General features: G+C 41.0%; 1 protein-coding gene across 2 annotated transcripts in view; it reads right to left on the bottom strand.

Moving 5' to 3' along the window:
* LOC126416028 (poly [ADP-ribose] polymerase tankyrase) overlaps nt 1-24,706 on the bottom strand; it is a 301,772-nt gene that overhangs the window by 227,857 nt on the left and 49,209 nt on the right. For both annotated transcript variants that reach the window (XM_050083481.1, XM_050083482.1), the window contains exons 2-3: nt 15,226-15,450; nt 1,166-1,469 (exon numbers count right to left, since the gene is read on the bottom strand). In XM_050083481.1, coding sequence (XP_049939438.1) covers nt 1,166-1,469; nt 15,226-15,450 — 529 coding nt within the window. The remainder of the gene's footprint in view (nt 1-1,165; nt 1,470-15,225; nt 15,451-24,706) is intronic.

The following is a 24,706-nucleotide window of genomic DNA, read 5'->3' as shown; positions in this document are numbered from 1 at the left end:
TTAGCTAGGTTTAATTAGTTCTAAGTTCTAGGGGACTGATGACCTCAGAAGTTAAGTCGCATAGTGCTCAGAGCCATTTGAACCATTTGTTGAATATTTTATCTTAAGATTCACCTTACCTATGAGAATAATACATGCCAAATTAGCTTTGAGTTTGCTAGAAGGCACTGTGAACTATTAAGATTCTGTCAATGGATAATTATTTAGCAGACTTAACTGTTAATCTGAAGAAAGTATTGCTTAATTGGGAAGGGAGGATTTTCTAGTTCCATCAACTGACATTAGTACAACATAAATAACACCAGCTCCCTCACCCTCCCCTGCTCTGCCCTCCCCCCTAAGCCTTGTTCAACCACAGCCTGCCAGCTCCAAATATTCATACACATGCACACAATACTTGGGAGTGGCACGTTCAAGTGAGTATGAAAGAGCAAAACACTAAATTCAAAGACCGTTAGTGAAAACGCTCAACCAATGGGTATTAAAATTTAAGCAATTATTCAAGATGAGGGTAATATAAGCAGTTACGCATAAATTGCTAGTGGTTGCTTTTTCTGAGAAAAACAAAAATTGACTCCTATGACAACACTTAGGAATGGTGAAATACCTTAAAGTATATGCTAATTACATCAACCTGTACTGTGAATACTGATTTTTTTTCAAGCAATTCCAGTACTATTTTATTATGCTCTTTCCTAACATTAACACTTCTTCATTCTAATCATCTTACAGCTCTTGTTTATAGGCACCAACTATTTTGAAACATTGCACAGGTATTGTTTTAGACCTGCTTGAGATAACAGTCTGGTTTGAAACTAAAGAACACTTTGTGTGAAATTATGTTCAAAATAGCTGTACTTCGCGAGTCACACAAAATTAAAAAACACAGTGCATGCAGTAACATCAACACTTCCCTCTTCAAATCTGTAGACATAGGATTTGAAGAAGACCAGAAACAAAGAAATTACGAGGAAAGGCGGTATATGTAGACATACAGGGGAACAAAATAAACAAGTTGCTGATGAATAAACTTACAATACTGTACAATGTAATAAAATATCATAGTCATTCTGAAAATATATTCTGAACCTGGAAATGCAGAACAAAATTATATCACATGATAAGCAATTCAGAATATGCTTGAAATAAAAATCTCCTGTTTTACCCTTTATCCTTGGCATGCACATCAGCTCCATTCTGCAGTAAAAGTTGAACTACACGTCCTCGATTGTAACCAGCAGCTAGGTGGAGGGGTGTTGAACGTCGGCCATCACTGGCATGGCAGTTAACATTTAACGGATTGAGCAATGCTAAAAGCCGATCCTCGGCACCTGAGCGTGCTGCTTCCAGAAGTTCTTCCTTATGGTAGTCTCCCGTGAGTACAGGTCTCGTTGCACTATCAGCAAGCTCCAATGCAGTTTTACCTTCTGTATTACGGATTGAAGCATCTGCCCCATGCTGCAGTAGTGCTGCAATTAAAGGACAATTCTGTGACTTCTCTTCAAATATCCACAGCAAAAACGAAAAATCTGCCAACACACAAATAACTGAATTCAACATATTTTAATACAGAGTATACATCCTTATTACAATTCTAGAGATTAAAGAGCCTTTGAAACTGTACAATATGTCATAGTGCCAATAGGAAATTGTAGTGACACTTCGGTCTTGTTAAAAGGGCAAAAAATAAACAGTTCTTCGTGTAGGGAGTGTGAAAAGCGAGTGATGAAAGGTGTTTTGTGCATAAAGTGCAACTTCTTGTTACATGAAAAGTGCAAGAAATTTGAAATTCATCAATGATGACTTTTCATGGAGATGCCACGGCTGTTTATGTGATGAAACAGCCAATCTCTTAAGGGCAGTGGATTCAAAAAACGAAATTATAAAGCTACTTGAAAGTGATATTGGAACACTAAAAACAGAACTATTCACTATAAAGAAAGAAAACGATAGATTAATGCAAGAAAAGGAGTCCTCTGTGTGTGTGTGTGTGTGTGTGTGTGTGTGTGTGTGTGTGTGTGTGAAATACAACAAACAGAAAAGCAAAACGGTGAAAATACAAGTGCGCCTATGAATGCTAAAAACAACAACACATCTAGCATTTCCAATGTCACGACAAACTCAGCAAGCCAAAAATCTGTAGATAAATATAAATGGAAGACAGTGACACACAATAAAAGAGGGCACCACAGCCATGCAAAGGGACAAAAATGAGTTTCTAATACTTGGTGTCTCACTACTGAAAAATATTGCTGTCCTCAATTTAAAATCGACATCAGACCGGGAATTAGAACAAACAACTCGGCAAGTATTTTAAAAACATGGTAAATTCAAAGCAGACAAATACAAAACCGGATTCTGGAACCAAGAATAATTACAGTGGTGTCTTTATACACATTGGAACAAATTCGTTAAGAAGCAGCAGTGACAAAGAAATTATTAACTAAATAAGAAAAATGATTCATTCGGCAAGAAGTGTCTATGCGGGATCCCGGCTGATACTTAGCGGAATCATAAAAAGAAGGTCAGTGCATGACAAATACATCTCCAAAATAAATTATGCTGTCAAAGAACAGTGAGATCGTTTTGGTGCTGTTCTCACAGACCCAAACAAATTTTTTGAGAGAAAACTGACTAGGGATGGATGGCATGAATTTAAACAGACAAGGGGTCCGTAACACTCGGCACAATGTTTACAGATGTCTGCAAAATAATTAGAAGAAAGGAAAACTAATATGGCCTGATGGGGGTGAAAAACCAATTACTGCAATTGAAAAAGCAAAATATAGGAACTATGCAAAAAAGAAGGGGCTACAGAATATGCTTTCAGAATGCAGCCCACAACGTATAAGTCAACAAAAGAAAAATATATCTAAAAACAAAGATGATGTGACTTACCAAAAGAAAGCACTGGCAGGTCGATAGACACACAAACAAACACAAACATACACACAAAATTCAAGCTTTCGCAACCACCAGTTGCTTCGTCAGGAAAGAGGGAAGGAGAGGGAAAGACAAAAGGATGTGGGTTTTAAGGGAGAGGGTAAGGAGTCATTCCAATCCCGGGAGCGGAAAAACTCACCTTATGGGGAAAAAAGGACGGGTATACACACACACACACACACACACACACACACACACACACACACACACACACACACACATATCCATCCACACAGATACAAACACAAGCAGAAATATTCAAAGGCAAAGAGTTTGGGCAGAGATGTCAGTCGAGATAGAAGTGCAGAGGCAAAGATGTTGTTGAATGACAGGTGAGGTATGAGTGGCGGCAACTTGAAATTAGCGGAGATTGAGGCCTGGTGGATAATGGGAAGAGAGGATATATTGAAGGGCAAGTTCCCATCTCCGGAGTTCGGATATGTTGGTGTTAGTGGGAAGTATCCAGATAACCCGGACGGTGTAACACTGTGCCAAGATGTGCTGGCCGTGCACCAAGGCATGTTTAGCCACAGAGTGATCCTCATTACCAACAACCACTGTCTGCCTGTGTCCATTCATGCGAATGGACAGTTTGTTGTTGGTCAATCCCACATAGAATGCGTCACAGTGTAGGCAGGTCAGTTGGTAAATCACGTGGGTGCTTTCACACGTGGCTCTGCCTTTGATCATGTACACCTTCCGGGTTACAGGACTGGAGGAGGTGGTGGTGGGAGGGTGCATGGGACAGGTTTTACACCGGGGGCAGTTACAAGGGTAAGAGCCAGAGGGTAGGGAAGGTGGTTTGGGGATTTCATAGGGATGAACTAAGAGGTTACCAAGGTTAGGTGGACGGCGGAAAGACACTCTTGGTGGAGTGGGGAGGATTTCATGAAGGATGGATCTCATTTCAGGGCAGGATTTGAGGAAGTCGTATCCCTGCTAGAGAGCCACATTCAGAGTCTGATCCAGTCCCAGAAAGTATCCTGTCACAAGTGGGGCACTTTTGTGGTTCTTCTGTGGGAGGTTCTGGGTTTGAGGGGATGGGGAAGTGGCCCTGGTTATTTGCTTCTGTACGATGTCGGGAGGGTAGTTGCGGAATGTGAAAGCTGTTATCAGGTTGTTGGTGTAATGGTTCAGGGATTCTGGACTGGAGCAGATTCGTTTGCCATGAAGACCTAGGCTGTAGGGAAGGGACCATTTGATGTGGAATGGGTGGCAGCTGTCATAATGGAGGTACTGTTGCTTGTTGGTGGGTCTGATGTGGATGGACGTGTCGAGCTGGCCATTGGACAGATGGAGGTCAACGTCAAGGAAAGTGGCATGGGATTTGGAGTGGGACCAGGTGAATCTGATGGAACCAAAGGAGTTGAGGTTGGAGAGGAAATTCTGGAGTTCAACTTCACTGTGAGTCCAGATCATGAAGATGTCATCAATAAATCTGTCTCAAACTTTGGGTTGGCAGGCCTGGGTAACCAAGAAGGCTTCATCTAAGTGACCCATGAATAGGTTGGCGTACGAGGGAGCCATCCTGGTACCCATGGTTGTTCCCTTTAATTGTTGGTATGTCTGGTCTTCAAAAGTGAAGAAGTTGTGGGTCAGGATGAAGCTGGCTAAGGTAATGAGGAAAGAGGTTTTAGGTAGGGTGGCAGGTGATCGGCGTGAAAGGAAGTGCTCCATCGCAGCGAGGCCCTGGACGTGCGGAATATTTGTGTATAAGGAAGTGGCATCAATGGTTACAAGGATGGTTTCCAGGGGTTACAGATTGGGTAAGGATTCCAGGCGTTCGAGAAAGTGGTTGGTGTCTTTGATGAAGGATGGGAGACTGCATGTAATGGGTTGAACGTGTTGATCTACATAGGCAGAGATACGTTCTGTGGGGGCTTGGTAACCAGCTACAATGGGGCGGCCGGGACGACTGGGTTTGTGAATTTTAGGAAGAAGGTAGAAGGTAGGGGTTCGGGGTATCGGTGGGGTCAGGAGGTTGATGGAGTCAGGTGAAAGGTTTTGTAGGGGGCCAAAGGTACTGAGGATTCCTTGAAGCTCTGCCTGGATATCAGGAGTGGGATTACCTTGGCAAACTTTGTATGTGGTGTTGTCTGAAAGCTGACGCAGTCCCACTGCCACATACTCCCGACGATCAAGTACCACGGTAGTGGAACCCTTCGTCGGGAGTATGTGGCTGAGGGACTGCGTCAGCTTTCAGACAACACCACATAAAAAGTTTGCCAAGGTAATCCCATTCCTTTCTCGAATGCCTGGAATCCTTACCCAATCTGTTACCCCTGGAAACCATCCGTGTAACCATTGATGTCTCCTCCTTATACACAAATATTCCGCACGTCCAGGGCCTCGCTGCAATGGAGCACTTCCTTTCATGCCGATCACCTGCCACCCTACCTAAAACCTCTTTCCTCATTACCTTAGCCAGCTTCATCCTGACCCACAACTTCTTCACTTTTGAAGGCCAGACATACCAACAATTAAAGGGAACAGCCATGGGTACCAGGATGGCTCCCTCGTACGCCAACCTATTCATGGGTCGCTTAGAGGAAGCCATCTTGGTTACCCAGGCCTGCCAACCCAAAGTTTGGTACAGATTTATTGATGACATCTTCATGATATGGATTCACAGTGAAGAAGAACTCCAGAACTTCCTCTCCAACCTCAACTCCTTTGGTTCCATCAGATTCACCTGGTCCCACTCCAAATCCCATGCCACTTTCCTTGACGTTGACCTCCATCTGTCCAACGGCTAGCTTCACACGTCCGTCCACATCAAACCCACCAACAAGCAACAGTACCTCCATTATGACAGCTGCCACCCATTCCACATCAAATGGTCCCTTCCCTACAGCCTAGGTCTTCGTGGCAAACGAATCTGCTCCAGTCCGGAATCCCTGAACCATTACACCAACAACCTGATAACATCTTTCGCATCCTGCAACTACCCTCCCAACCTGGTACAGAAGCAAATAACCAGGGCCAATTCCTCATCCCCTCAAACCCAGAACCTCCCACAGAAGAACCACAAAAGTGCCCCACTTGTAACAGGATACTTTCCGAGACTGGATCCGACTCTGAATGTGGCTCTCTAGCAGGGATATGACTTCCTCAAATCCTGCCCTGAAATGAGATCCATCCTTCATGAAATCCTCCCCACTCCACCAAGAGTGTCTTTCCGCCGTCCACCTAACCTTCGTAACCTCTTGGTTCATCCCTATGAAATCCCCAAACTACCTTCCCTACCCTCTGGCTCCTACCATTGTAACCGCACACGGTGCAAAACCTGTCCCATGCACCCTCCCACCACCACCACCACCACCACCACCTACTCCAGTCCTTTAACCCGGAAGGTGTACACGATCAAAGGCAGAGCCACATGTGAAAGCACCCACGTGATGTACCAACTGACCTGCCTACACTGTGAAGCTTTCTATGTGGGAATGACCAGCAACAAACTGTCCATTCGCATGAATGGACACAGGCAGACAGTGTTTGTTGGTACTGAGGATCACCCTGTGGCTAAACACGCCTTGGTGCACGGCCAGCACATCTTGGCACAGTGATACATCGTCCAGGTTATCTGGATACTTCCCATTAACACCAACCTGTCAGAACTCCAGAGATGGGAGCTTGTCCTTCAGTATATCCTCTCTTCTCGTTACCCACCAGGCCTCAACCTCCGCTAATTTCAAGCTGCCGCCGCTCATACCTCACCTGTCATTCAACAACATCTTTGCCTCTGTACTTCCGCCTTGACTGACATCTCTGCCCAAACTCTTTGGCTTTGAATATGTCTGGATGGATATGTGTGTGTGTGCGAGTGTATACCTGTCCTTTTTTCCCCCTAAGGTAAGTCTTTCCGCTCCCGGGATTGGAATGTCTCCTTACCCTCTTCCTTAAAACCCACATCCTTTTGTCTTTCCCTCTCCTTCCCTCTTTCCTGATGAAGCAACCGTTGGTTGCGAAAGCTTGAATTTTGTGTGTATGTTTGTGTGCCTATCAACATGCCAGCGCTTTTGTTTGGAAAGTCACATCATCTGTGTAAAACAGGAAAAAACCCTAAAGACTACAAACAGTAAAGGCATGAGACTACCTATATCTAGAGAAAGAGACTTTGAAAGTACTGGTGTAGGGACTGATGACTTCATATTGTTTTGTGTGCAGAGATCACCAAGTGGTAAGATCAGCATCTTTCTTGGGGGAGGGGGGGGGGGGGGGGGGGGGGGGGGGGGGAACGGCTAACCTACTAAAAATGAATATGAACAAAAACATTGTTATATGTGGAGACTTCAATATTGACATGGCAAAAGAATCAAAACCACAACCAGATTCTGAAGAATTGTTAATACAATACAATATTGGAGGCAACAATATCTGCACCAACAAGAGTGAATTCTAGAAGTCACACAGTTATTGACATCATTACTCATATTAGTAGTTCTGACTATGAGTCATATGTAGTCCGAACAGAAGTATCTTATAATCGTGGACAGCTGACCTTCTGCTGCAGAAATAAGGACATAATACCTGAACCAAAAATAAACAACCAAAGAGCATCTAACTTGGAGAATTGACCTCACTTAGTTCCAGTATGATGGCTGTAGAGGGATTATGGGCAAAGAACCATGTTCTTGAAACCGGTCATAGAAGATGAACTGAGGAAAACTATACAAAAATCGAAGTCAACTGGTGATAATGAAATACTGAATCACGTCATAATCTCACCATCAGTGAACAAAATATTAACATTTTTAGAACAATATTAAGCAGGGAAATCTGGAATGCAGCCCTAGATGTGCAGAATGTGAATGAAAAATATGACTCATTTATTACAACAATTAAACACCATTTTAATGTAGCATTCCCCAAAGTAAAGAGACAAGAAAAGATGCAGGAGCAGACAAAATGGACTACCGGTGAAATAATAGAATTGCGTAGGAAGCTGCAGGATCTGAGATGGAGGGTGAAGCTACAAAAGAAGTATAGAAAAACAATACGAGAGGCAAAATCAAGAGAAATGAATGCTACCATAATGAACAAGACAAAGGCAGCTTGGAATGCAATTAATGGTGAAAGACAAGAAAAAGCTGGATCAAAGAAACAGGTATCAGGTCAATAAAAATCAACGCAGTGGTTACAAATGGTAGAAGAACAGCTAACATACTCAATGATAACTATATAAATGTGGTAGCGAACTTAAAATTGGAAAGAAATAGCCCACAAAGGAAAGTTACAAAGTTATCACAAAAATCAAGCAGAACCATATTCTTGAAACCAGTCATGGGAGATGAACTGAGGAAAACTACACAGAAATAGAAGTCAGCTGGTGGTGATGAAATATTGAATCATGTAATAAAGCAAGTAAGTGAGCAAATAATCTCACCATTGCTGGACATAGCAAACAGCTCTTTCCGAGATGGCATTTTTCCAGAAAAACTAAATATAAGCAGGGTGGTACCAGTATACAAGAAAGGGGATAAGGACAACCCAAACAACTTAAGGCCAGTTTCACTGGTATCAGGTTTCTCAAAAATCCTTCAAATGTTTATGTATAATAGATTAGGTGATTATCTGGACAAATACTACATTCTCATACCATCACAGCACTGTCTCAGAAAGAGTAAATCCACGGCATCCGCATTTGGCAGTCAGACAGAATACACTATACAGTCCTTGGATGAAAAACAAGTTGTATCTGCAATGTTTCTGAATCTTTGTTTTGTTTGTCATATGCAGCCAAGTCAAAATTATAAAACACAAAGACAAAGATGAGTTAAAAAATGACTATGTCAATCCCAATTAACAGAAGAGAAGACAGCTAAAAACAGACATGGAGAAAGGGCAATAAAAGACGCTATACAGAAACAAAGGTCCAGAACTAAAAATTAAATGACCCTCGCCATATTGCTTCAACAGATAAAAAGTAAGACACAGTCAACAACCCGTGCGTCGTTTGCTAAAACGGCCAATAACTCAGATGGCAAACCCAAGGTGGAATGTAAATAGTTAAAAAATGAACATTCCGTCAGGAAATGGCAGACAGTTAAAACTTGGGCGCAATGTGTACAATGTGGTGAGGGAGCACCACTTAACAAATGATGATGGCTAAAAAGGCAGTGCCCAATAAGCAACCTAGTTAAAATGACCTCCACCCGGCAGGAGGCCGAGATGAGGTCATCCAAGCCACTGGGAGAGGCTTAGTAATCTGGAGCTTATGCACATGAAGGGATGACCAATGGCAATGGCAAAGTGACATCACCTCCTGACAGACAGCAACGCAGAGATCATCAGAGGGAACATAGGAACTAGTGGGCTGAGGTACGAGGACTGCTGCCTTGGTAGCAGCGTCAGCAGCCTCGTTTCCTGGCAGACCGACATGACCAGGAACTCACATAAACATCACAGTGGCTCCTTCAAGAATGAGCAAGTAACAGTTTTCCTGGACCCGTTGCACTAAGGGGTGGGCAGTGTACAGCACACAGAGACGTTGAAGGGTGCTGAGAGGGTGAGCAAAGAATGCAATTAAAAGCCTGTGTCACCATATGTACCCCGTGGCCTGATACAAGGCGAAGAGCTCGGCTGTAAATACTGAGCAGTGTGCAGGAAGCCAATACCGCAAAACGTCGGTGCCAATAACGAAGGCACACCCAACATCACAGTCGTTCGAGAGAAATCAGCGTCCACAAAGGTACTATCACCAAGTTCCATGAGAAGGTCATGAAACTGAAGGCAATACAGCAAGGCTGGAGTAGTGTCCTTAGGAAGCAAATGAAGGCCAAGGTGAACATGCCAAGGTGGTGAGGTGTTCACACCCACCGGGAAAGTAGCAGGTAGTTTGAAGTTAAGCTGCCAGATCTAGTGCCAAAAGCGGACTCCAGGAGGTAACAGAGAAGAGGGAAGTGCCCCATACTGGCGACCAAAGGAGTCATCGATGAAGGAGGCATAAGAAGGGTGGCCACGCACTACAGACAAACAGCATGCATACCTGCTGAGGACAAAGTCACGGCGGTAGGACAATGGTGGTTCAGTACCTTTAGCTTATAGACTCTCAAGTGGGCTAGTGTAAAAGGCGCCAGCAGCCAAACGGATGGCATGATAGTGGACAGTGTTGAGACAGCGTAAGAGGGATGGATGTGCAGATGCATCAACAAAGCAACCTTAGTCTAAAATTCGAACAGACAAGGGACCAGTACAAACTGAGGAGGGTGATTTGATCTGCACCCCAGGAAGTATGAGAGTAATCCCAAAAGTAAGGTCTCCAATTTTTATAAGTACACAGACCTGTTTATTTCTACAATGGTTTACATCAGTTTACAGCTTGAACATTTAGCTATTTTTCGACACAATCACCATTTCTGTCGATGCATTTTTGTAGACACTGTAGCAGTTTTTGTATGCCCATGTCATACCAGCTCCCCACCATGTCGTTCAGAAAGTTATGAACCTCTAAGTTTCCCCTCGTCATCGGAGCTGAATCACTTTCCGGCCAAATGTTCTTTTAACCAAGGGAACAGGTCAGGACTGGGCGCCAAGTCAGGACTGTAGGGTGGGTGGGTGATTATGTTCCACTGAAACTGTTGCAGGAGAGCAACGATTTGTCGAGCGATCTGTGGGCGAGCGTTGTCATGGAGAATGTGTACGCCCTTGCTTAACATTCCTCTTCTCTGGTTCTGAATTGCCCATTTGAGTTTTTTCAGAGTCTCACAGTACCTGTCAGCGTTAATTGTGGTCCCAGCGATTCAGCTCCGACGACGAGGTGAAAGAAGAGGTTCGTAACTTTCTGAACAGCATGGTTGCGAATGTTGCATTGGAGGAGAGTCATGATGAGGAAGAAGGGGTGTCACCTTGGTGGCTGTCGTGTGCCAGCCTGTGAAGACTCGCTGCTACAGGGCACAGAAGCAGGAGGATCCTGCTCCACGAGGTCCACAGAAGCATCAGCTTCCTTGTGCTAACGGTCTGTGGAGTCCAATGCAGAAAAATGGTTAGTGGTGCGAACCGGAGACACGAAGGCCAGCTGGGCAAAGGTATCAAGTGGTGACACCATCGTAGAGGATCTCCGTGTCAGCGAAGGAAAAGACCACTTGCCTTTGTTGTACTTTCTCAAGCTTTCCCTGTCAGCAGAGGAAGACACAGGTGTTGGTTGGCTGTAGGGACGTAGGAAGTCTTCATGGGAGTACTCCTTCTATCCATTCCAGCCTGTTGGTTGTGTAGCTGGTGGCTTTGCTCCTTGAGGTGAGAGTGTGGTGGCTTGTTGCACAGCTGGACGAGGGGACAGCGATGCTACCTTGACACAGGGTGATTTCACAAACTCAGAGCTGAATTTGAGGTTGCATGTCTGTGTGGCCATGTCCTTCATGCAGTGAGAGGTACCAAGAACAAAGCTGTAAGTGCCAGACAGTAGAACACAGGGTTTGTCGCTAGCCAATAACTTGCGAGAGACCGGGTAAGGCACTTTTTCCTTTACCCCGATCTGCTGGACAGCCCGCTCATAAAGATACATGGAACAATCTCAAGAGGAGGTAGCATGGCTGCCATTGCAGTTGATACAGCAGGGAGAAGGAGGTGGGCAATCACCCTCGTGCGCATCCCTACCAAAGATTATGCATTTGGCTGGGTGTTGACAAGATGTTTTAAAGTGGTAGAAATGATGATGCTGGTAGCAGCACATCGCGTTCTGAATGTATGGTTGGACTGCGATAATTTCATAGCCTGCTTTAATCTTGGACAGAAGCATCATTCTATCAAAGGTGAGAAAAAGAGTGTGTGTGGGTGCTAAGGAGAAATCTACCTTTCTCATCACCTGATGGGTGGCAATGACACCTTGATCAGAGAGGTATGATTAGATTTCGATCTCAGTCAGACCGTCAAGCAGCCTAGTATAAATAACACCAAGGGAAGAATTCAAAGTTCTATGGGCCTCGACACGAACAGGATAGCCGTGGAGAAACGAGGTAGCAAGCAGTTGAGAATCAGAAGTGGTCTCCAAAAGCGAAGTGCCATTCTGTAAACGGGAGCAGCAATACCTCTCTGAATAATAACGGATTTACCGTTGCGAAGTATTGACCGTGTTCAGAATATGAAACCATGAGGAACCGTGGCACAGCTGGAAGGGTCTTTGAATTGTTAGCCTCATTCCATTTACATTTCATAGACATTGATTGTCAAGATGACTGGCTCATTGCGAGAAAATCCCCCATGATTGCCAACATCTCTGATAGCACACTCCTTCCAAATGGGGGCTCCCTTCACAAGGGGGTGCACTCGTCTAATGTGACTGTTCACACCACAGGTCACACCTCCCAAACACCTGACAGAGGAACCAACTGAAAATTTGGGTAGGTAGCAGCTCAGGCAGTCACCCCTCCCTGGGCCTGTCCCGTATCAGAGAGTATGTGCGAACTCTACTTGTTGACCCGGGGCTGGGAATTACACGTTACCCAGTCACTTGTTACATGTCAGATGTGTGGGCCGGCCTTCAGGAATGCACAGGGAGGAAGAAGAAAAAGAGGAATCTCAAACTCTGAAGTGGAGGAAAGATAGGAGAAGGGAAACAAAGAAATGAAAAGGGAATGAAAAACAGTGGCGAGACTATTCTTATGTCAGTGATGCAAAATGCGGAACATTCCCAGTAACACCCCAGACGTGTTTGCCAAGGGAGGGGAAAAAGAATAGCAAGAGGATAGATACGCAGCACGGAAGGGAAAAGATGCTGCAAAGGCTGGGGCCCCGTGGTAGCCAAGCACAAACCTGCTGAAAAGTGGCGAGCCCCCTGGGGGTTTTCTGGATCTCTCCACAAGATTCGAAACTGTTGTTGTTATTGTTGTTGTGGTCTTCAGTCCTGAGACTGGTTTGATGCAGCTCTCCATGCTACTCTATCCTGTGCAAGCTTCTTTATCTCCCAATCATCGAAACTATTGACTACGAAATACTGATAAGAAAATTGGAAAACTGTGGTATTTGAGGGCAAGCACATAAGTGGATAGAATCATACCAATGCAACAGGAAGCAATATGTATCAATAGGGGGTGCATATCAGTCAGAATCCAAAAGCATCTAATATGGAGCGTCGCAGGGATCGGTAATGGAGCCATTGCTGTTTAACCCATCTGCTAATGACACAGGCGTTGAAGAGAAAGAGAAGAAAATATTGTATCCAGATGACATGACTGAACAATGACCAAACTGTGGCACAGCATGAGAGACAAGTATACATATCAGCAAACACCACAGCTCAATGGCTCCAGGAAAATGGACTTGCTATAAACCTAAAAAAAAAAAAAAAAAAAAAAAAAAACTATGTATGCAGTGTTCAGAAATAAAGAGAAGGCTGTGCACATGGCTTTTAAAGGTGGATGAAACGAGACTAAAACAAGCATAATCCACTATTCTTGTGTATTATTGTGGATAACAAGCTGAAATGGAAACAAAATATTAATTCTGTCTGTAAGAAACTCAGCTCCGTCATATTTTTAATGAGGCAGCTAGCACAGTATGCACACAAACAGCTTCTGTACACAGTATTCCATGGACTCTTTGAACTACACCTGCGGTATGGAGTGGTAGTGTGGGGAAACTCAAACATAAATAGGGTGTTCACATTACAAAAAAAAGAGGTCAGAATCATATTAAGAAGAAAGACTTCTGAAACATGCAGAAACTGCTTCAAAAGACTAGGCATCTTAACTTTTTCCTACTTGTAGATATATAAAACTATACTGTATGTCACAAAAGATAGTGCAGAGTGGACTACAAATGCTAGTGTACACACCCACAACAAATGTAGGAAGAATGACATACAAAGCATGCCCCATCGACTGACAATGCTTGATAAAGGACCCCAGTACTCAGGTGTCAAATTACTAAGAAAAGTCTGTCTAAAAACTGCAAGACAATGTACATGACACTAAGTTTTCAAAGAACCTAAAAGACTATTTGGTGGAAAAGGAATTTTGCAGTGTTGATGAGTACTGTCCACGTTAAATTTGTAAATATTGTTAATTATAATCAATGGCATTAGGATAGTAAGGAAGTACGTGATAAAGAAGGTTTCTGTATTCTCCGATATTACATGTATTTCACTGTACACCATGTAATCCTACAGGATCAAATAAAATTCAATTTAATTCAATCTAAGGGATTCATAGAATGAAAATGAATACGTTAAGAGTTTTATGACCCACCGACGGAATAAGCATTACTTTTATTCCATACGACAACAGACTGTCTATTTAAACATATACTATCACACAAATGCAAATATTTTCTTGTAAAATATACACATTTCTTGACAAAGTAATATTTAAATAACAGGGCACCCAGGTCACTCATAGTGTATTTACAAAACAATTCTTTGGCTCAGCACACTTGTACACAGACCAATGACAGAGGGCCTAGCCCCACATAGGCATTAGGCATAAATACTGGACCCGTTCCGCACTGAATTCAGCCTCTGGGAGCACATGATGAAGGGTGTGAGTTGCGCGATCGAAACATCGTGCAAGTATGATGCAGGTTACTGGCAGAACACCCGATTTTCTAAGATGACATTTTGAATCATATTTCAATTTCCGTAAAGCAAATTAAAAGACAAAGAAGAAAGAAAGAAGATTAGGATGTAATGCCCTGTTATTAACAATGGTGCACACACCTGAACTGGACTATGGTGGAGAAGGAAACTGACCATAGCCTTTTCAAATAACTCATCCTACCACTTGCCATGTGTGATTTATGGAAATTAAAGAAAACATAAATGTGAATGGTCAAACACGAATACAAGCCAAACTCCTCTTGAATGGGAATCGAGGGCTTAAACATTGTCAACCCTCACTCAATATTGATAACATTTATTTAGTTTACAGCAAAATACATATTTCTTGGAAATCTATGAAGAACAAGTTGAGGTGCTCAGAGGAAACTTCATACATCTATGTGCAAATAAAATTATGAATATATCTCAAATTCTACAAACAAATCCACAGCAGTTTGCAATATAACTAAAAGGGAAGTGAATTTTGTGGGTTGTCAGTTTCAGCTTTCCATTAAGCATTTGCCTTTTAACTCATCTTTCCAAAAAGTTATGTACACTAATCTTCTGTATAATTACAAGCAGAAGATTTATACTGATACTTCTGACTATTTTATGATATGGCACTTATAAAGCAAAAAAGGTTTTACAAGCTTCAATTTGGAGATACAGATTGTTAAATAACAAGCTGAATTCCAAATGACTACTCTATTTGTAAATTCTGTATAGACATTCAAATTCACAAAAAAACTTACCAATACAGACATCCACTTTTCCCTTAATTGCTGCCTCATGAAGAGGAGTGTAATTCCAGTTGTCTCGCGTATTTGGATTTGCACCTGCTTCTAACAACAGTCTCACGACATCAGCATGTCCAAATGAGCATGCATTATGCAAAGGATGGAGGCCACCATCATCACGTGCTTGTATGGATGCTCCTGCAGCCAATAAGAACTCCACCACATCTCGGCGACCATAGCCTACGCAAGTTTGTTTCACATGAATGTCAATAAAGCAGTAACATCACAAAGATACAATGTAACTCAACAGGAACATATGAAAAACTGAAAGAGGGGATGAGAAGGGTATAATGACATTATTGTAATGATGAAATTATTAATATTTTTGAGCAAAACAGTCATAATTTCTTAAACTGGTGTGTTACTAATAGTCTAACCTCCAGAAAAAAGATGAATGCATATGTAGTGTAATGAAAATCAGCTGAAAGTTCCATCCTCATACAAGGAGATCTATGAAAAGCTTCCTCGTATACACAAATTTCTGAATGTTGCAAAATTTTATTTCCTATATTAAGAAAAAGTAACTGGATCTGCATAATGTGGCATCACCCCTATGAAACAGCACTCAAATCTTTTGTAGGTTCCTGAACACAATGTTCACCTTCTCTTAACCACCCCCCCCCCCCCCCCCCCCGACCCAACCATCCTTGATCCTAAGAAAGATCACACCGCAACCAAGACCTGTGACAGTACTTATTTTAAAGCCCTCCCACATTTTTAACAAAATTCCCTGAGCATGCAAACATCTATCACGCAAAAGAAAAACTCAGAAGACATCTGATGAATCTCCTAGACACAATAACATAATAGATCAAAGATTTGTAAATTTAGTTATTTGTATGTGTCGTGGACAATAGTAATTAAATTAAAAACATATTTTATTTTTTGTATTTATCTAGACCAAGCACCATATACAAAATTAAAACGTGATGCCTAGTTTCAGTTGACTGAGCAACCACCTCACTCATGGTAAAATGTGTGTCAGCATATAGTGCATTGAAACCCTGCAAAGTCTATACACAGTGGGTCCCACATTTGTTAGGACAGCTTGTATGAAATTCCAAACTGCAATGCTGTCTCGTGGCAAGCTGCAGTGATATAATCCCCGGAGTTTCAGAAACAGCTGTGAACACAATCGCAGTGCCAGTGTTGCTACAGCAGGCATTCTGGCTGTGAATGTAACAGTATATGTCTGACATCAAGATTTCTTGAATTTTCCAGCTTTTTTGGGCACAAATTCATTAAATTCAACCCAAATACCAAGAGGCAGGTTCCTGGTTGCTCGTCCATTATGACAATCCAGCCCACAAAGCAAAGATTGTGTACAAGTTTTTGACCACCAAATAGATCTGTCCTGGCTCACCTATCGTATTCCCCAGATATGGCCCCAGCCAACTTCTGGTTGTTCCCCAACTTAAAGTTGGCAATCAAAGGACACTGTTATGATGGAGTTAAGGACATATAAGACAAGTTGACTGCAGTACTGAATACAACTGCAAAAAAGGACTACAGTGACTGTTTCATAACACTTTTAAAAAGATTTCAGTTGTGTTTTGATCCAGGGGGAGAATATTTTGAATAAACACATTGATTTTGTGAAGGTAATCCATTACTTTTATTTTTCATTTTAACAGTCCTAAAAGAACTGGGCACAATGTGTACACAGCTGGGAGCTATTTATGAGAATGGAGGTGACTATCAGATACATCATCACAACTGCGTTCGTTACAAGTGCAACATGTCAGGCAGTTTACAAATGTAATACATTGTTTTCAGTGAAAAACATGAGAATATGTTTTCCATTTACATTGTTTTTCAAGTGACAACGTTGTCCATTATAGGCTGTACAATATTCAACTTTATTTATTAATGGTCTACACAGAAATTTTTATCATTATCAAGTAACTTACGAACATACCAAATCACAGATACATGAAACACAATGTACTGAACAGTAAACCCCATATCATTTTGTGATCAAACATCAAAATTATTCTCATGGTATGTTCACAGACAAGCTGAAGTACAAAACAGTTGTCCTGAAATGCAGCACACACACACACACACACACACACACACACACACACACACACACACACACACAAAGTTGCCCCATGAGCGAACTAAATTATTTATGAGGTTGTCTCTTGCATTATTCTTACATTACCCTTAGTTAATTTTTAATGTTGATTTTATTGTCAACTTGATTCTTCACATCATTTTTAAGAGGTCAAAGGTTTTTCACAGCTCAATACTTAAACCTTTTCTGTGCTACACAAAGGCTGAAAGGCGGATAACTTACGCTACTGCTTCTATTTGTATTAAATTTATGAATGTTATTGTGGCTTTCAAACTGTGGTAAGATGTTAACAACAAACTTCATTAACATGTAAATGTAATATGCAGCTGTTATCAGTGTGTCCAACTGTTGAAAGAGATTCTAGGTGGACACTAAACATTAACCTTCTTATATGCCTCTGTGTAATGGAGACTTTCATCATCACTGAAGAATAACATTAGAATATAATGCCACTAGATATTCAGTGAAGCTGAGAAAAGGAAGCAACCTGTTTCACAGTTTTATCTCCAAAGTTTGCTATTATCTGTAGTGTAAAAGCAGCATAGCTTAGCCCTTTGTATCCAAAACAATATCAAAATGACATTAATTTTAAAATTATTCACAAGCCTTTATTAATTACAGTAATCAACAAATACAAGAAGAAGGAATTGGCAAAAGGAAACAATTGCTTTACAGAGGTGGTTGCCCCTTGGAACATAAATGTAAAATTTTTCACAAAATTAATCTGTATCATACTAAGCAATGAACATAAGATGAAAGAGGCAAAAGAAACAATCAGCTGTTTTAAAGATGTGGTTTCACTTTGGAACCACTGGGACATACAGTTTTGAGCCTCTCATCATTTCATGTGATATATCTGAGAGGTAATGTGTACTTTTCCTAAACAGAAACCCACACCTCAAAACTTCCATGAACTCATAATGCCTAAAACAAATTACAGTTCTAAATAAGAAGCAAAAATGGGTCTAAAATTTAGTTTTGTATCCTAAACGCATACTGTCCCAGTGGTTTAATTTCGATAATACAAAAGCAGTAATCCAAACCTAAGTTTACATCACAATAGCTTAGATGTACTTACATTCACTGTTAATGATCTCCTCAACATGGCGAAAGGAAGAGAGAAAGAAGGTGGTTTCAGACAGAAGCCACGGGGCTCAAAGGGTTAAATGTTAAAATCTAAACATGACTTCTAGGTCCGTGTCAATATAAACACCGAAGAGGTTAGAATATTCTGTTTCATTGACTGATTTTTTCTCATGCACTCTTTTTTCTCATGTACTATTTATAACAGTGTCACCAGGACTTGTGCAATACAGATTTGCTTTTCCTGTGTTTTACCTAGTTCAGCTATTTCGATATACGAGGGCAGACCAATTAATCTTAACAGCAACAAAAGTGGATTTAGTGTCAATCCTTGTGCACCTGCAAAACAGACATGCACAGATATTGAAGTTTTCCAAGACAGCAAATAACAAGAAAATTTATGATGTTTCCAGGGGTTGGAGTATTTATCGAGCCTGAACACACAGATGGTTTCTACTTACATCTTTGACACTACAGCTTCCAGATATAATCACTTCAGCAAGAACTGTCAGTTTCACTACTAGCATCACAGAAGACAACACTTTCAAATGTCTAAATATGTTTGACAAAGAACTAGCTAATCATAATTAGATCAGAAAAAAGTCAAATGCTACGGTAAGGTATTCCCAACATAATGACAAATACCTTCAACACTGAGGTATCTGGCAAGGAGACAGATAGCTGTAAATGAAAGATTGAAAACTGTGTGGTACATCTACTAGATAAAAATAATAGCAACACAATGAAAGACTGTTCTGAGAAGCATGAAATGTGATCTGCGTACAAGTAACATGACGACAAAGATTTTTCAAAAGTGAAAGCAAATTGAATTTTCTATAATATAAGGGGTGACTGAAAAGTTTCCATTTGAGGGCATTACTGCAGCGTACATGCAATGTTGCGCAACCAATGTGGAAGTGTAAGCACAGCATGTAGACAAGGAACCAGTGTCGCATTCGTGTCTTTCCAAAATGCATGTAGTAAATGCAGAAATGTGGCCTATGGAAACATTATTACCAAATGTGTACAAACAGAACCAACATGCTGTTATTCTTTTCTTAATTGCTGAGGGGCAAACATTGGTAGACATCCACCTGAGAATGACGAATGTGTATGGCGCAGCATGTCCGTCAAAAACCACCGTTGTGGAATGGTGTGGCAAGAGGTGCTGCTGCTTCATGATAATGCACATTCCCATATCACAAATGTCGTGATGCAGAAGTTATGCCAGCTCAAGCAGGAGACACTTAAGCACTTGCCCTGTAATCCTGAACACTCTCCCCATGTGATTATCACACCTATGGTGCCTCAAAAAAGGCCTTGAAAGCTCGACAATACTTGTTGTATGAGGAAATGCAGCAGGCAGTTACAGACTTATTCATGCAGCAGGACACAATGTTTTATCAAATGGTTCGTCAGTGGGATGATTGCCTCAATAATTTTTCACATTATTTTCCCAAAACATCAAAAGAAAAAAAGTATTTGGTCATTTCTCACTCAAGAATGCACAACTTTTTCTGACATCATCACTGCAAAACTGTCATCCTCCTTCCACTCCAAACATCCTCCTGGAGTCAAAACACACCACAGAAGCCGCAACAACATGGTTGTAAGGGGGATTTCAAAGTCAAAAATTTCTATTCTACGATTATGTCCAGAGCTACTGTAGTGCTTCGAGAATTTCCGCATAAATTCTAGAACCACTTGGCCTTCCTCCGCCTTGAGCCCAAGATATTTTAAACAGAAGTGTGAGAAGACGAATCCGACCTACTGCGCATTGCGTGTTTGTGTGTGCAGGTCTAAAAACAGTCACGAGCAAAACGTGGACGCGGAGGCCGAACGGCGGCTGACAAGTACCTGCTGTATGACCCATAGTGTATGTGTAGAGAAGAGCCCGTGCTATTCTTTGCTGGTTTAGTGACAGTGATGATTGTTAAGGACAAATGAAAAAATGAGATTAGACTTTTAAGTAATTCGTGTGTTGGACTTGCTAGAAGCATGACATGTACATATTTTCAAGTGGTTATTAAACCAACCCTGTTGTAAATGTATTTTAATAGTGTCTAATGTTTGACGACTTGGTTGACTCGCAAGAGTTCGAGTATTTATTTGAGAAATGGTGAATTTGTTTCTTGTGGAAATTGAAATATACCATGACCGAACTAAAAGTATTCTTCGAGTACCAAATAATTTCGCAAGAGTAGAGAGAGAGAGAGAGAGAGAGAGAGAGAGAGAGAGGAATTCCCTTAACCACCATTATTTTTTGGAGAAGTTTTTGGAGATCGATGTGGCCGTCTAGCCAGAGATGAAGGTCAGCTGTGCATACCAAGTAAGCCAACCTATGGGAGAGGGCTGGGAAGTTTGCAAACCAGCTCCACATCGCTTCTTGTTGTCTAAAGCATTAGAATGTGGCGACCTACACAGGACCCAAAAAAACGGGAATTAGAGACGCAAATAAGAAAAGGGGATGTTGCATGTTGCCATAGCAACCGAGTAAAACAAGATGAGAAAACCATAATGAGAAATTTGATTTAGCCCAGAAACCAAAGGAAAAAGAAAATTTGTGAATGCAGCAAAGGGAAAGACGTAGGGAAGTAATAACATTAAAAGAACGGAAAGAAGACCTTGATATATTAGACTCTGAAGTGGTACAATGAGAATAATTCAACTAAGAAGATTCAGTGTGGGGAGTATACAGGTCTCACACACATCGCGGCGCCACTGACATGGAAACCAACAACCAACGCCACTCGCACCAGTTGTTGTTCACTGATGCTGATTCTACATCACGACAATGCCGATGCAGAAACCAGCAACTGATGACACCGGCACCAGTTGCTGTTCACCAGTGCTGATTCCACAACCGCTTACCGACACAGCATAAAACTCTACACCGTGTGAGTGTAAAACAATAATCGTTTGAGTACAAAGCTGAATAAACTGTTCAATAGACTGTATTTGTGTATTTCTTATACTTAGAATTATTTTTTTAAATGCTCACGAGATCTAAAATTGGCAAAACCATGGAAACCGTACGGTTAGTTGGAGAAACTTCAAGACCAGCCATGGCAATGAAAGTGAGTAAGGTGGTGGCGGGCTGGTCTGAAATAGTGAATTTGATCAAAACTTTCAATGATAAAATAGAAGACCGGAGGACAGATTCAACCGCCCAAAATGCTTCTTTAGGAATGGAACTAAATACAACTTTAAATGCTCAATGTCTTAAATTAGATTCAGTGAATACTCAAATAATAAATTTGATTTTCAGAATGAAACTTAGTGGTTGTTAAGTGCTAAAGTAGATGAACAAAGTACGGAATTTAGCCATTTATGTGAAGGCATGGGAAATTTGAAAACTGAATTTGATGTTTTAACTACTAAAGTAGAAAATTTTAAAATATATTTGAAAGGTGAACTAACTAGTTCTCTATGCAGTCACATAAATCAACTGTTCACTGACTTTAATCAGAGACAGAACGAGCAATTTCAGGATTTGAAAAAGAAGTTTGCATTTGATATTGAAGATAAATCTAATAACGTAGAATCTGAACTTAGTGAGAAGTTAGGATAAATTCAAAATGTATGTAATGTTACATTTGATGCTGTAAAGCAAAGATTGCACAATTTGAGAGAGAGTATTGAAAAGCATAATAAGTTAATACCAATAGTCCAATCGCAAACTGCATGGGTTAACACTTGAGTAGATAACATGGAAAGAAACTTTAAAGAGAAACTAGCAACCTCAGACTTAATAAATATAAGTACTCTGGAGGAACAGGTAGAGGAAATAACTGACCGAAAAGTTGCCACGAGAGTAATCTCTGAGAATGTATCTCCTGTCTTATCTTCTGAACTCAATGATACCAAGAAACGTAGCCCATGTGGGTGAATTATGGAAAGAATTCAAACTTCGAACTTATTCAGGACAAGGTAGATAACAGGATGACTTCTCCTAACGTGGTATTGACTAGTGAGGTAATGACGGATTTACAATGGGGAGCCAATTCAGAGGTATCTAGATAATTCCCTAATTTTAAGCTGCATGGGAAAGTACATCCCACTCATTTTCTGAAAAGCTTGCCGAAGAACTCGGAAGATTCGAAAAAGATTGAATTTGCTGTTGGGTACCTTTTAGGGGAAGCCAAAGAGTGTGGTACTGTAAATATCGAGAACTTTTCTTCTTGGGGAAACTTCCAGAAGAAATTTAAGGAAAAATATTGGTCCGCTAGTGCGCAGGAAAAACTAATATCCGATTTATGGAACCCGAAGTATTACAATAATACATGGGAAACAATGACAAAGTATTTCAAAAGGCATTTAACACAGGCGAAGTACTTAGATAATCCAATGGAAGAAAAGGGGTTAGTTCGAATTTTAATCAGACGCTTACCTATCTATGCTAGAAAAGACATCTTGTGTAGCAGCTGGAAAACAGTAGAAGAATTGCTGTCCTTTGTGGACGCACTTGAGCCCTTAAATAAGGACCGCCACAAGAACATACACCAAAGTGAAAAATCAGAATTACAAATGACATATTAATAATAATTAAAAGAGGCCAACTTAGCTAGAGTACACCAGCACAATAGAAATAATGGCTACGATAATTATCAGAAGAAGCATCCACCTTCGAATTTAAGTCCAGTAAATTCACAGGAATTTGTGCCACGTAATACTAGAGCACAAAGTAGTAACATAGTACCCCGATTTGGTAAGCAACCAGTGATTACTAATAATGGGGAAAACGCAGTGCGATCTGGGTCCAGGGCCAGGGCCCAGTTTGTAGAGATACACCAGGAGGCCTGGTTCATAATAAGTATGTTAATTTCACGCACAAAATACCTACAAAAGAATGGTTGTTACTGGGAGAACCAAGCTTGACTACTAGCAATCCACAACTAATAATAGCAGTAACCGTGAAGACTTCTGAAGTTAACATATTTATAGACTCAGGAAGTGAGGTGTCACTCATTTCTAGCACGTTCTTTAACACATTACAGACTATACATCACTTACTGCTGTTACCAATAACTGGTTCAAATGGCTCTGAGCACTATGGGACTTAACATCTGTGATCAACAGTCCCCTAGAACTTAAAACTACTAAAACCTAACTAACCTAAGGACATCACACACATCCATGCCCGAGGCAGGATTCGAACATGTGACCGCAGCAGTCGCGCTGTTCTGGACTGAGCGCCTAGAACCGCTAGACCACCGCAGCCGGCACCAATAACTGGAGTTTACATAGTTGGTGTAACTGGTACGAAAAGTAACGTTGTGAAACATGAAACCCAAGTGAACTGCCACATCAGAAATATCAGATTTCATCCAATACTTTTAGCATAATAGTAGAAAATCTTAATAGGGATGTTTCATTTGGCCTAGATTGGTTATTAGAATTTAACGTCGTATTGAATTTCGAGGAAAATCTTTGTTTTGGTTAAGATGACAGTAAATGTTGGATAACATTTGTAACCGATAATTACATTGCAAGACAAAGAACTGAATGTCAATGTTTATGATTAACTGCTACTGCACGATTGTCACCAGAGATCGATAATGTAAATCGCTTATCATATCGAGCTGACATACAAAACAAAGTAAATGAATCTCTAATATTAACCAGTGATCTAAAACCAGATTTATATACAATTCTAATGGAACATGAAGTAGTATTAACCTTACAGATGTAAGATTAAAATCAAAGGTGAAACTCCATTTTTCTGTAAGCCATACCCAATACTGGTAAATTTGAAAGAGGCAGTTAAGGAGGAAATTGACAAAAGATTGACAACAATATAATAGAACGTAGTTCTAGCATCATGAATAACCCTTTTGTGGTGGTAAAAAAGGTTACAGGAGGTGTGCAATTAGTGCTAGACGCACATACATTGAATAAGCATATAGAACAGAATGAGACAGACCAATTAACATCAATGAATTATTATTCAAGTTTAAAAAAGCAAGGTTTTTTAGCATGATGGACCTGATGGCGGGATATTTGCAAATTAGGCTACCTCCTGAATCGAAGAAGTATACGGGGTCTCTGTTCGATGGTAAATCATATCAGTTCAACGTGTTACCATTCGGACTAAATATCTCAGTATCCATATTTATACGTGCCCTGGATGAGGCATTAGGAAGAGATTTATTGAACGATTTAATAATATATGTAGATGATATCGTCATAATCTCAGCTACATGGGAAGAACACTGTCTAACCTTGAGAAAAAGGTATTACAGTGAAATTGTATAAATTGCACTTTGCACGACA

Source organism: Schistocerca serialis, chromosome 8, assembly GCF_023864345.2.
Source record: "Schistocerca serialis cubense isolate TAMUIC-IGC-003099 chromosome 8, iqSchSeri2.2, whole genome shotgun sequence".
In the NCBI taxonomy this organism is placed as follows: Eukaryota; Metazoa; Arthropoda; class Insecta; order Orthoptera; family Acrididae; genus Schistocerca; species Schistocerca serialis.
This window is presented reverse-complemented; position numbering and strand designations above follow the sequence as displayed.